The sequence below is a fragment of the Pieris napi genome, chromosome 9, assembly GCF_905475465.1.
Source record: "Pieris napi chromosome 9, ilPieNapi1.2, whole genome shotgun sequence".
Lineage (NCBI taxonomy): Eukaryota > Metazoa > Arthropoda > Insecta > Lepidoptera > Pieridae > Pieris > Pieris napi.
The window spans coordinates 10526939-10538230 of record NC_062242.1 but is presented as its reverse complement, the minus strand read 5'-3'; the positions used below and the strand labels follow the sequence as shown (position 1 = coordinate 10538230).

General features: G+C 34.3%; 1 protein-coding gene across 1 annotated transcript; it reads left to right on the top strand.

Annotated features, from left to right (window-relative positions):
- Nucleotides 1–720: 720 nt before the first annotated feature.
- On the top strand, nt 721–7631 carry LOC125052475. Its single transcript, XM_047653351.1, has 6 exons — nt 721–925; nt 1827–1892; nt 4776–4901; nt 5875–5952; nt 7011–7082; nt 7572–7631. Exons 1-6 carry the CDS (start codon nt 858–860, stop codon nt 7582–7584), a joined length of 423 nt encoding a protein of 140 aa, XP_047509307.1. The 5' UTR covers nt 721–857; the 3' UTR covers nt 7585–7631.
- Nucleotides 7632–11292: the final 3661 nt, after the last annotated feature.

The window sequence follows — 11292 nt, the reverse complement described above, 5'->3', positions numbered from 1 at the left end:
TTACTTATTATAAGTATAAGGATTGTTGCTAAGTATAACTTTATAAATGCAAGTAGGCAACAAAGAAGGACGGCTAAAAACTTACAAAGTCTGCAATTTCAAACGTTCTGCAGTAATTTAAAGGGATTAAAAACTAATTATCAACTTCACTAAAGTTACCGAGTAAATTAGGTCGTCAAAACGCAAAACTTTTGGTATCTATACAGGGTTTCGTGCTACAAAAGTTTAGGTTTGTTTAGGTCTTTCCAGTCAACGAAATTATGTTTGGGGAAGTTTATGCTTAATTACTATAATCAGGGAATATTTAGAAAACTATTGTGTTGCCTGGAGAGGGAAAACCGCAAATTCGGCCCCACATGGCGTACTGTTCTCACCTCTGGCGGGAGCTCCCCAGTACCAGTTCCACTCGGCCGTATTCAACGAAGAGCGGTTCGAATATATTTTATATTTTGTTATAGTTTATAATCGTGACTTGTGTAATTCTTCTGACATTTCGGTTTCCTCACAACGTATTAGAAACACACGAGTGAGTGTTAGATGTGCACATAAAACAGTCCATTAGTGCACAGCTGGGGATCGAACCTATGACCTCTCGAGTGCTCTAACTGATGCACAGACTATCAACATGAGTACTGACATAAGCTTACATAAGACATAACATAAGTTTTTTTAACTAGTAAATTCTTTTTCATAATTTAACAAAAACTGTCATTTTGACAATTGTCAGATGCAAAATGTAAAATAAACACATTAGTGCGAAAATTTAATTAAAAATTTATAAAACATGAGTTGAATTTGCCTGCACCAAACATTGAAACTCAATGTTTCATTTATAATTCTGTATCATTCAAATCCAAATGGGTGTACCAAATAGTAAAGAAATGGTTGCCAGACGACGCATTGACACAGCGACGAGCAATTCTAGGTAAGAATAATATCTTTAGACTATCAGCCTTGCGATTCTGTAACTCACTTTTCGATCCTGTAACCGCTGTGAGAGTTCGAAAAGTGAGTTACAGAATCGCAAGGCTGTAATGAATGAGAATGTAAAAAGACGATGAAAGAAACCGTGCTTTTAATTGTAAATCCAAACGCGACATCGTTTTTTAACCAACTGTATTGTTCAACGTATAAGTTTTCAACGCTAGCCCCTACACTAGGACATACCTGAGTTATGGTTTACCAGACTCTTCTACAAAAAAAGATATTTTAATTTTGCGTTAGCAATTCACAAAACGCCACCTGTAATTCAAATTGGGTTGGACTTTAAAATCGATCGCCCGAATTTGATGATACTGATTGCAGGAGTCTCAAGGGAACCTTGATTGGAACAGCTCCTAGTGGTTTTAGATAGTTTGCTGCCGGAAATGCGTCTAAGTAGTTAAAAAAAAAGTGTGTGCGTGTAACCTTTACGCACGATTGAAGTAAAACTTCTTTGGCGTTGACGGCATATATCACTGAAATGATTAAATATTAACTTAAATAATAAATATTATTTAAGTAATTACAATTAGAAACGTACCCGTTTATTGATGTATTCTTTTCAATACTTCAATACGTTTCCCGTGTTTCAATGAATCTCATAAATCTTGAACCACTACGGGAACTATTTAGGTATTGAAGCACACAATTCATAAAAAACTAAATCAGTTAAATCGTTTCGAAAATAGAATTTAGTGGTACATTAAGGTTCCAAATTTTATATTTAGAATTGTTTTTATTGTAACGAGCTTCTGAAGGCACCTTTTTGTACATAAGAAGCAGCATAGTACACATTAATACATTGAGAAATGTGTTTTAAAATCTAATTTTGTTTTTTTTTGCAGTCTATCAAACCTGCGCTACGTAATACAGAGTAACAAATCTAAGTGGAAGATGTTTCGTAAGAGAGAGTAAGTTTACTGAAAGCATACTTAAAATAATCCAGTATATTCTAATGTTTCTGTACTAACATTGATATTGGTTAATGTTATTTTTTTAAACCGAAAGCAACTTGAAGTATGTTTTTCTCATAAAATGACGACCTTCCAAACTCATTAAATAAAAAAAAACAGCTTTTGCTTATTATTTCAACTTATACCATATTATGTCGGAGCAATGGCGTTACTGGCAGATGTCGTTGGCATTACACGTCACTAACGGCCAAAATTAATAATGTATCGTCAATCTATGATTATAACCAATCTTGGACTGATTCATATCTAAAGACCGATCTCCAATCTGCATGCCAATAAACATTTCTGCTATCCGATTGTTTATTTGACAAAAGATTGACAGCAATATTTTGCGTGATCCTTGCCTCTCGACCGCGTTTCGTTCAATGCAATATGTTGTGTTCAAGCATACCAAAAGTTTGCTGTTTTTGGAACGAAATAAAATAAGTAAGACTAATAGGGTCTGTTTCACAATGTATGGATAAAGTAGCAAATAGCTATGCAACGTTTTGTTTGTTTTTTTGTTACGAACAAATAAAGTTACAGAATTCTATAGAAAAACATAGAACCTCAACCTTTTTGTTGGTCATTTAATATTACTTGTAACGAAACGGGCTGTCATTTTCATATGGTATTTTTGTTTGTTAGGTTATTGAGTATTTTAGTACATATTATTACAAATATAAATTTTCTCTGAGTAGTTTGTGTATCTTGTTTTTGTGATTCGAGGTTGGTTCTTTAACTTAAAAAAATGTCTACGCAAAAACGTGAAAGAAGCGTCAATTTCAGCCGGGAAGAAGTTGACCTTCTAACTTCGCTTGTTGCTGACCATAAAAATATATTAGAAAATAAAAAGAGTGACTCAGTCACCTGGCAGGAGAAAGAGCAGTGCTGGAAGACGCTGGAGGCGCTGTTTAATAGCACAAGTGGGGTAAACTTTCGCAGTGCTAAAGCTTAAAGAGGGCTACAAGAAAAAAGTCTGCCTTGATACATGCTGAAACATATCGTACAGGAGGTGGCCCTAGTGCTGCTACTCCTCTTACCCCGATCTCTATCGAGGAAAAAGTCAAAGACATGATATTGTTGTCTGTCGAAGGAAATGAAAGTCAATTGAAAGGAAAAGCTTCTAAATAAGAGAAAGCAATGGGCATTTGAAGAGGAAGAAAGAGAGCATAAAAGATAATTATGGGCCATAGAAAAAAATATATTGTTAAATAAATTAGAAAAATAATAGATTTTGTGCCTGGAGCGAGGATGTATTGTATTAAAAATTTGTATTTTTATTTAAATAAAAGCATTGAATTTTTATTTAATTTATCTCAAAAATGTTGTAATTTATAAAATATTATAGTAATAAAGCAAAATAATCACTTATAAGATTACTTCGCACACTTGCATTTCCCACGTTGTCAATTGCGCTTTGATCAATATCATCAGCTTGTTCATCTACTTGTTGCAGTAGTTCAAAATGTTCATCTCGCATATCAATAGCAATATTGTGCAACACTGCACATGCCACTATCACGGCTTGTACACGAGATACTTGAAGCAAAACCTTTTTTGACAAACCGATTTTGGGGAACCGATTTTTTCCAAACACCATATTATGTCCTTTCCACCACATTTCTGCTTCGTATTTGAGATTCGTTATAAAGATGTTCTGCAGTAGGTAGTATCTATAGTAACAAATATTTTTGGTTGTAGCTAATATTTTTTTTTTTTTACAAAAGTTGATGAAAAGATGAAACCTGCAAGAAGTCATATATGATAGACATCACTTTGTGTAAAAGTGTCTCCAAAGCTTCTTTTGTTAAATGTGAATTCGGCGTCATTCAGGCCCTGGATATAATAAATTCTTGTCTTCATATGTCTTCGCACAGAAGTACGTTGTCTTCTTCCAGCTTCAGAATTACTATCCCAATCGGATAATTGCATTTAAACTTCCAAATCACTATCACTAGAACTGGAAGATGACGAAGATGAATAAATTTTCCCAATGAATATTAAGTTAGGTCGCAATCCCAAACCCAAATCATACGAGTTTCACCGATAGCAATCCGAGATTGATTTGGCCAATCGAAGCACTGTCAAAATGGACAGATAGGTTGTTGGCATGAGTAAACATTCATTTTCATACAGAGGGCAATCTTCAATCTCTTATCCGCCCTCTGAACGATTGGTTGAATAATTAGATTGGTATCTCAGTCCATGTATTGAATATTGGCATGCTTTTCTTTAGAAATGGATTGAATTGTCAGTCTATGACAGCTAAAATTGGATTGAGATTGCATATTGGTTTTGGCCGTGAGTCTATACATTAACAACGTCAAATTTAGGGGCCTCATAGCCAGGCGGTCTTATTAAGTGGCAGCTAGGTGAGGTACCGGATTCGATTCCCGGTTCGAGAGCAAGTTTTAATTTAATTTAAAATTTGTTCTCGGCCTTTGGGAGGGTTGTGCGGTACCGGGCGAGTGCTTAAACCGTACATGGAGGGCCCGGTCGAATTTCTAAGGCAAGCAGTGAGCTACCTAAGAAGGTACTGTGAAGGTTTAGAACGTAGCAATACGTTCTAGGCCGAGGATGGCAATTACAAGTGAATTATAAATATCTTATACTTGACGCTGGCTAATGCACAAACCGTGCCAGAGCCATAGGAAAAAAATACGTCAAATTCAAATTAATTCAACTGTCAATGTATAATAATTCGTTGTCAGTTGTTCCTCGTGTGTAAGATTACCTTCTTGAGCCATTATTTAGTTGCTGCTCTCGCTGTTGTTCCTAGTTCCTTTTGACTTTCTTAGTATTTTACCTATCATTCCGTCATATATTATTGTTTAACAGAATGGCGCCTATACCAGCATACACAGCAGCATCTCTTAAGCCGAAAAAGGGGTGCCCATGCGGCAGCGAAGGTCCATGCAAGCAAAAAGTTACACCCAAAGGAGTTACAATACATTATCCACAAAAGTAAATCTAAGTTTTGTCTATTTATTCTCTATGGAATCTTATGTAGACTAATTGCACCGTCTTAAAAAAAGTGTTCATGTAACCTTTTCATGGCTACACTGTTTTGTCATTTGTTTTTATGAAGAGGTTCAGTCTTTATATATATTTACTAATTTAATATTTATGGTGTAATTTTATGAGTGTAATTTTTTTATTCTATAAAATAATAATCGATGTAGCAACAGTGCCATATAGACGTTCTTTCTTAAAAATAAGTTTGTTGTTTCACATTGATAAACACATTTTATCAATGTGAAACAACAAACATATATATCTACACGACGTGTAGATTATTTCTATGTTTGATGAATTCAGTCAAATCTCCAAATTGAACGCTATGAACACGTGATACACATGATACATATGATAATTTCCTGAGTCGTACGTGCTACGGGTAACGGGTACGGGTGTTTGTAACATTTTCAATCAGGTCTTTAAGCGCCATAGTATATATGTTTTTTTTTTATTAATTTATCGTCATTTATATTTAAGTTTACAATTATTTTATCGTGACAGCAAATGTTACATGTAGTGATATCCGGTGTTGCACAGCCAGACATTAGTAGCAGTCTTTGAAACTTACTCAAAAATTCTTTATGAACAAATATTTTTGGGAAATGAGGTTTAGCTGATCAAAAGATTTGGTAATTATATCAAGTAAAGGCAAGTCAAAATCATCTATTCATATAGGTAACACAATGTACACTTATGACTCGTCACTAAAGAAATACATATTAATGCTTCTAATTTTACATTTACTGCCAGTTCTCAAATCAAGGGCGCAGAACGGAAGAGAAGAACTGACAATAAACTCTCCGCCACTCTTTTAATCCTCAAGTTTTTTGTTTTACACTTATATGCTTGAGTAACGACGATCTGATTACTGGTGGATAATGGTGGACATAATATTTTTCTGAAAAAATCTTATTTGCAGGAAGAAAAAGTTATTTGGACCAAGTAAAGCCTATATACCACCAAAACTGGAAAAAAGCTACTATGGCAGTAACAATAGGTTAGTAGTCGAAATATAATCATAGAAATGTAGTTATTTGTAGTATATTTAGAGTAGTTTTAAATATAATGATTGTACTGCTGAGCTATTTAGAATCAATGAAATTATTTTTCGTAGCAAATCATTTCACCCAAAAAGTGCGAGACGTGGAATCGCGAAGAAAATATGTAAAAATAAGTCCTTTCCAATGCCCTTCTTCTTTAACTAAGGTATGTTGTGTTTAAAGATTAACATCGTTCATTTTTATATCGATTAAATTTGGTACTGGTAATACACAAAGAATGATAATAAAACAGATCTTGGACTTGGATTGTTTAAGACATGAGCTTATAATTAGGACAACAATAGGGGTAGTGGGATTCCGACGCTACATTAAAAAAACCTAACTTGACTTATTGAAGAGTTCGTTAATCTAAGTGACACTAATGTTATTAGACATTATCGGAAACGAGAATGTTAAATTACAATTTATGAGTGTGGTAATATTAATAGGCTCATATTGGCTTCAAGTGTGCGATGATTGTTTACATTTTGTTAACGCTTCTAATTATTAACTAAAATATATTATATATTATGTAACTTAATGTTAGGTTAGATAACTCTAGCTAGGAACAGGTTAAATTGGAAAATTAAATTGTGGTTTTAAGTATTTTTCTTTACTTATTATTTGTGTTTCCCACCGTTCAAACCTTCTCGGAACTTCCACAAATATTTCAACATCATAATTAGCCAAATCGGTCTAACCATTCTCGAGTTTTTGCTAGACAAACGTACAGCAATTAATTTTCATATATATTATATATTTATAAGAACTATAGTTTAATTATAATAATAACAATAAAGCCTTTAATCAGATAGAAAATAATTACATAATTTTTAACTTAAACTATTAACACTAGTGAGTCTGGTTTTATAGTTTAATTATACTCTTCACTAAAGAATGTTTGTTTTATTAATATATTATTGAAAAACTCTGAAAACAGTGGTAAGTCAGAAACAAGAATGAGAGATCGTTTTCGTTCAGCTAATTTTGAATGAATATTTTCGTTTCATTACAGCTCTCGGCCCAAAGTGAAGATAGTACGGGAGAGGAAGTTCCCGACCTGGAGATTAGACAAAATATACTACAGGTACTAGGCATTTAAAGTTAATGCCCCATAAAGTAGTGAATTTTACGAGCTAGGATTTGCCAACTTTTTGAGCTTAATTAAAGGTGAAAATGGTGTACGGTGTTGCATGTCTATAGTACGTGAAGTTTTGTTAATATCATAGCGCTTTGTAACATTTCTCTTTTTTAACATATTTATCGTGACTTTGTGGACGGATTATTATTTGTGCACCTTTTTTAAAGTTTAAACATTTAATTAGCACACAACTCTAAAGAACTACAATTGTACCTACCTATTAACAACCTCTATTGCAAATTAAATACTTTATATGCATGTCTCTCTAGATAGATTTTTTGCGTAAAACGAATTCAGTTGGTCAACATTAACGCGATCAAAATCAAAATAAAAAGTGATAGTAAATAAACCATAATGGATAGAAACGTTTAAACGTGACGAATTTTATTAATACTTATTAAGATCATTTGATAATTAAATATATTTCTGTTTCAGGCCCCGCTTTTGAGAAAAATGTAAATGTACTATGAATGTTTTGTTTTAATAAAGCTTTACTCAATCTATACTTGTTATTTTTCTTATTGAGTACAATGAAACAGATCATTACTTAAAAAAGGGACTTACTTTGTTGAAACTTGAGGTATCGGGTTCGATTTCCGCTTGTGGCAAGAACGGTTAAATTTGATTGTTTGGTTAAAAACATGCTACCATAAATTTGTTTGAAACCTCTGGTAAAGGCTTAAAGTGGGAGCCTCATAGCCTAGCGGTCTTATTAAGTGGCAGCTAGGTGAGGGGTACCGGGTTCGATTGCCGGTTCGAGGGCAAGTTTTAATTTAATTTAAATTTGTTCTCGGCCTTTGGGAGGGTTGTGCGGTACCGGGCGAGTGCTTAAACCGTACATGGAAGACACGGTCGAATTTCTAAAGACAAGCACGAATTATAAAAAAAATCCTATACTTGACGCTGGCTAATGCACAAATCGTGCCAGAGCCATAATAAAAAAAAAGGCTTAAAGTACTAGTGAATAATCTACGTATAGTGTGTTGTAGTGGTGTACCAATCATTCAAGTTTTCGAAGATAAGTAGGGTACAAATCATTATTTTCAATTCCATGTGTCGCCCGACCCATGTCAGAGCACTTGTGACTTTTATCTCGTAGTAGATTTAGAAATAACTCAGTTTATTGGCTGTCTTCGGAGGCTCTAAATAAAATTACATACATTACTCTTAATATTGTATGTCAATAACAAATCTCACAGATTTTTATAATACTCATTAATGTTCGCCTTGCCATGAGGTCCTGAGTTCAGGCAACTACTGTGCATCAAATAAGAAAAATGTGTGTAATCGTTTTCATTTTCTAAATTATCCTATGGTTTCTACAAATATATAAAAGACTGTATATAAAGAAAATAAGTAGGCATCTTTGTATGTTTGAAGCAGTGTTGGCCTAGTGGCTTAAGCGACTTATCCCTGAGGTCGTACGTTCGATCCCTGGCTGTGAACCAATGGACTTTCATTCTATGTGGGCATATATTAACGCACGGTAAAGGAAAACATCGTGAGGAAACCGGCTTGCCTTAGTCAAAAAGACGACGGCATGAATCAGGCACAGGAGGCTGATCACCTACTTGCCTATTAGATTGACAAATGATCATGAAACAGATTGAGGCCCAGACCTAAAAAGGTTGTAGTGCCACCGATTTATTTTTATCTTTATATAATATGTAAAACCTCTAAGCATATATAAGCAATTGACCAAAAGAGTCTAGATGACGGTCGTTAGAAATTCAATTTTATTATCAAAACTTAAAAATGTCAATCATTGTTAAGATTCTAAACAAATCGTTCAAATTCTAAGTACATAAAGACTAAACGAGGTCAGATACTATTACCTTAAAATATATTAGCAAAAACAATGTCGAAGTAATCTAAGTTAGAGCGAGTGATTGAAGTCGAGACATTCTTGGGTTTTAATGAGCAACTTTTAATTACTTGTTTACAAATAAACAGTATTCGGTTTCTTAATGGACTAAGATTTGAAAAGGGTTGATTTCAATTAATGAAAGTTATTTGGAATTCGAAATAATGATTGTTATTATGGTAATTTGGAACGTAATGCTGTTTTTTGTAAGTAATAGATAATATGTTAACAACAAAGCGTACTTTAAGTTATATGGACGAAATTATCAAGTGACGTCAACAAGGAATTAACTGCATGTATTTAATAATTTAACACGCCATATATGCGCAATAAGATGCTAAAGATGAGTTAACCTCTCGCATCGTTAAAACATAATCAAATACTTATTTAAAATGATCAAACTTAAAGTCCGTCGCTACACAACTCAGCGTTTTTTAAGGCAATCTTTGCCACTACTCGTATGTGGAACCAGCTGCCCACTAAAGTATTTCCGAACCAATTTGAATAACCTTCAAGAAAAGAGCGTACAAATTCTTAAAAAGGCCAGCAACGCACTCGCGATTCCTCTGGTGTTGAGAGTGTCCATGGGCAGCATTATCACTTAACATCAGATGAGCCTCCTAATTTTAAGTGATCAGCCCGTTTGCCCTGAAAAAGCGGCGAGACATAAAATATAATCTAATACTTATGTTAAATAATCAAAATTATCTGAATATCCATAAACCATTAATTAATGACAAAAAACTACAAAAGAGTACGTTACAGCCCTGCGATTCTGTAACTCACTTTTGGAACTCGCACAGCGGTTTTCGCATCGGCGGTCGCTCTGAAATCAGTCGTGAAGCAGTCATTTTACGATTTGGCAATCTGATAAACAATAAACTACAAGCTCCCACCTTTTTTCAGTGTGTGAGTTCGAAAAGTGAGTTACAGAATCGTAGGCCAGTACGTAAGCACAACTCCCGGTTTTGACTTACGGAAGTCACACTAAGTCTCGACTCTGAGCAGTCCTTTTGTAGTACAATTTTCTATTGCAAAAGGAGACTATAGATCTAGGTATAGCTAGAGTCTAATTAACAATCCTGTTAGTTAAAGAGCTAAAAACTAATGTTATAGATAATAGTCATTAAAAGATGTTTTACTCGAGCAAGAACTACAATTAATCCAACACCGTAATTATTGCCCGCGACAATCCGAATAAAAAATCACAACCACAGAATACAATGAGCAGTTACTTACTAAAAACATGTGACCAATTCCAGTACGCGTTTATTATTAAAAGTTCATTGCACTATATCTATATAGTTTTAAGTTTATTTTAGTTCATCCCTAAGGTCGCGGTTCGATCCCCATTGTTAATGAACTTCTACTATGATATTTGGACTTTGGATTTAGCACTCACTCGAATGGTGAAGGAAAACGTCGTGAGGAAACCGGCATATTTGTCAGGCACAGAAGGCTGATCACCTACATGCCTATACGAAAAAAAAAAACAATTGATTACGAAACAAATACATACATCTAAAGTCCAGATCTAGAAGGACCACATTTGTTTCATACAGATGCACGCTATTTAGGACCTACAGTTAATTTTAAAATAACGGTGTATAATTATAACAATATGTTGTACAACTACTGTTGTAGTAGGGACTACGAAGAACTGGTTGCGAAAACTACGAGCGTAGACCGGCATCACGTCATCCGCCGAGTAACTATTTAGGCTTTTTTTATGTTATAGGAGGCAAACGGACATACCGGCGCCCATGGGCACTCACATTGCTATAAGGCTCGCAAGGGCATTGCCGGCCTTTTAAGAATTGGAACGCTCATTTCTAGAAGGACAAGATACCCGGCAATTCTGGTTATTAACAGCCTACCTTTAACAATAAAGTGGCACCTGAAGAATAAGAAAAGATTTATCATTAGGGTTTCACGACAATTACGTTATTTTTTACATAAAACACCTGAAAATTTATCAATGATATGTCATAATGTCAATAAATATATACATTTTACTATGTTATACTTTTTAACTATGTTATACTATGATGTTCGGTTCACGTTATACTTAAACCTCGCGTGGCAACAGGAGTTGCATACTGTCTACACCTTAACTGTCTCACCTGAAAAGTAGGGAGTTTCCTTGACATTCGGAGTAATTACTTCTTTTTAACGAGACTTGTTTTGCGTTTCATTCGGTGAGTTCCTTTTATTTTTTAACGTCATTAAGTTGATAAAACCAGTGATTAAAGTTTCAGCCATACTTATTTATACTTGAAACTTATATTGTGG

Excerpts from the sequence above, each read along its gene's own strand:
- LOC125052475 (XM_047653351.1), top strand. The coding sequence starts at position 858 with ATGGGTGTACCAAATAGTAAAGAAATGGTTGCCAGACGACGCATTGAC. Across the intron at positions 4,902-5,874 it reads ACAATACATTATCCACAAAA|GAAGAAAAAGTTATTTGGAC; the intron begins GTAAATCTAAGT and ends TCTTATTTGCAG. Across the intron at positions 5,953-7,010 it reads TACTATGGCAGTAACAATAG|CTCTCGGCCCAAAGTGAAGA; the intron begins GTTAGTAGTCGA and ends GTTTCATTACAG.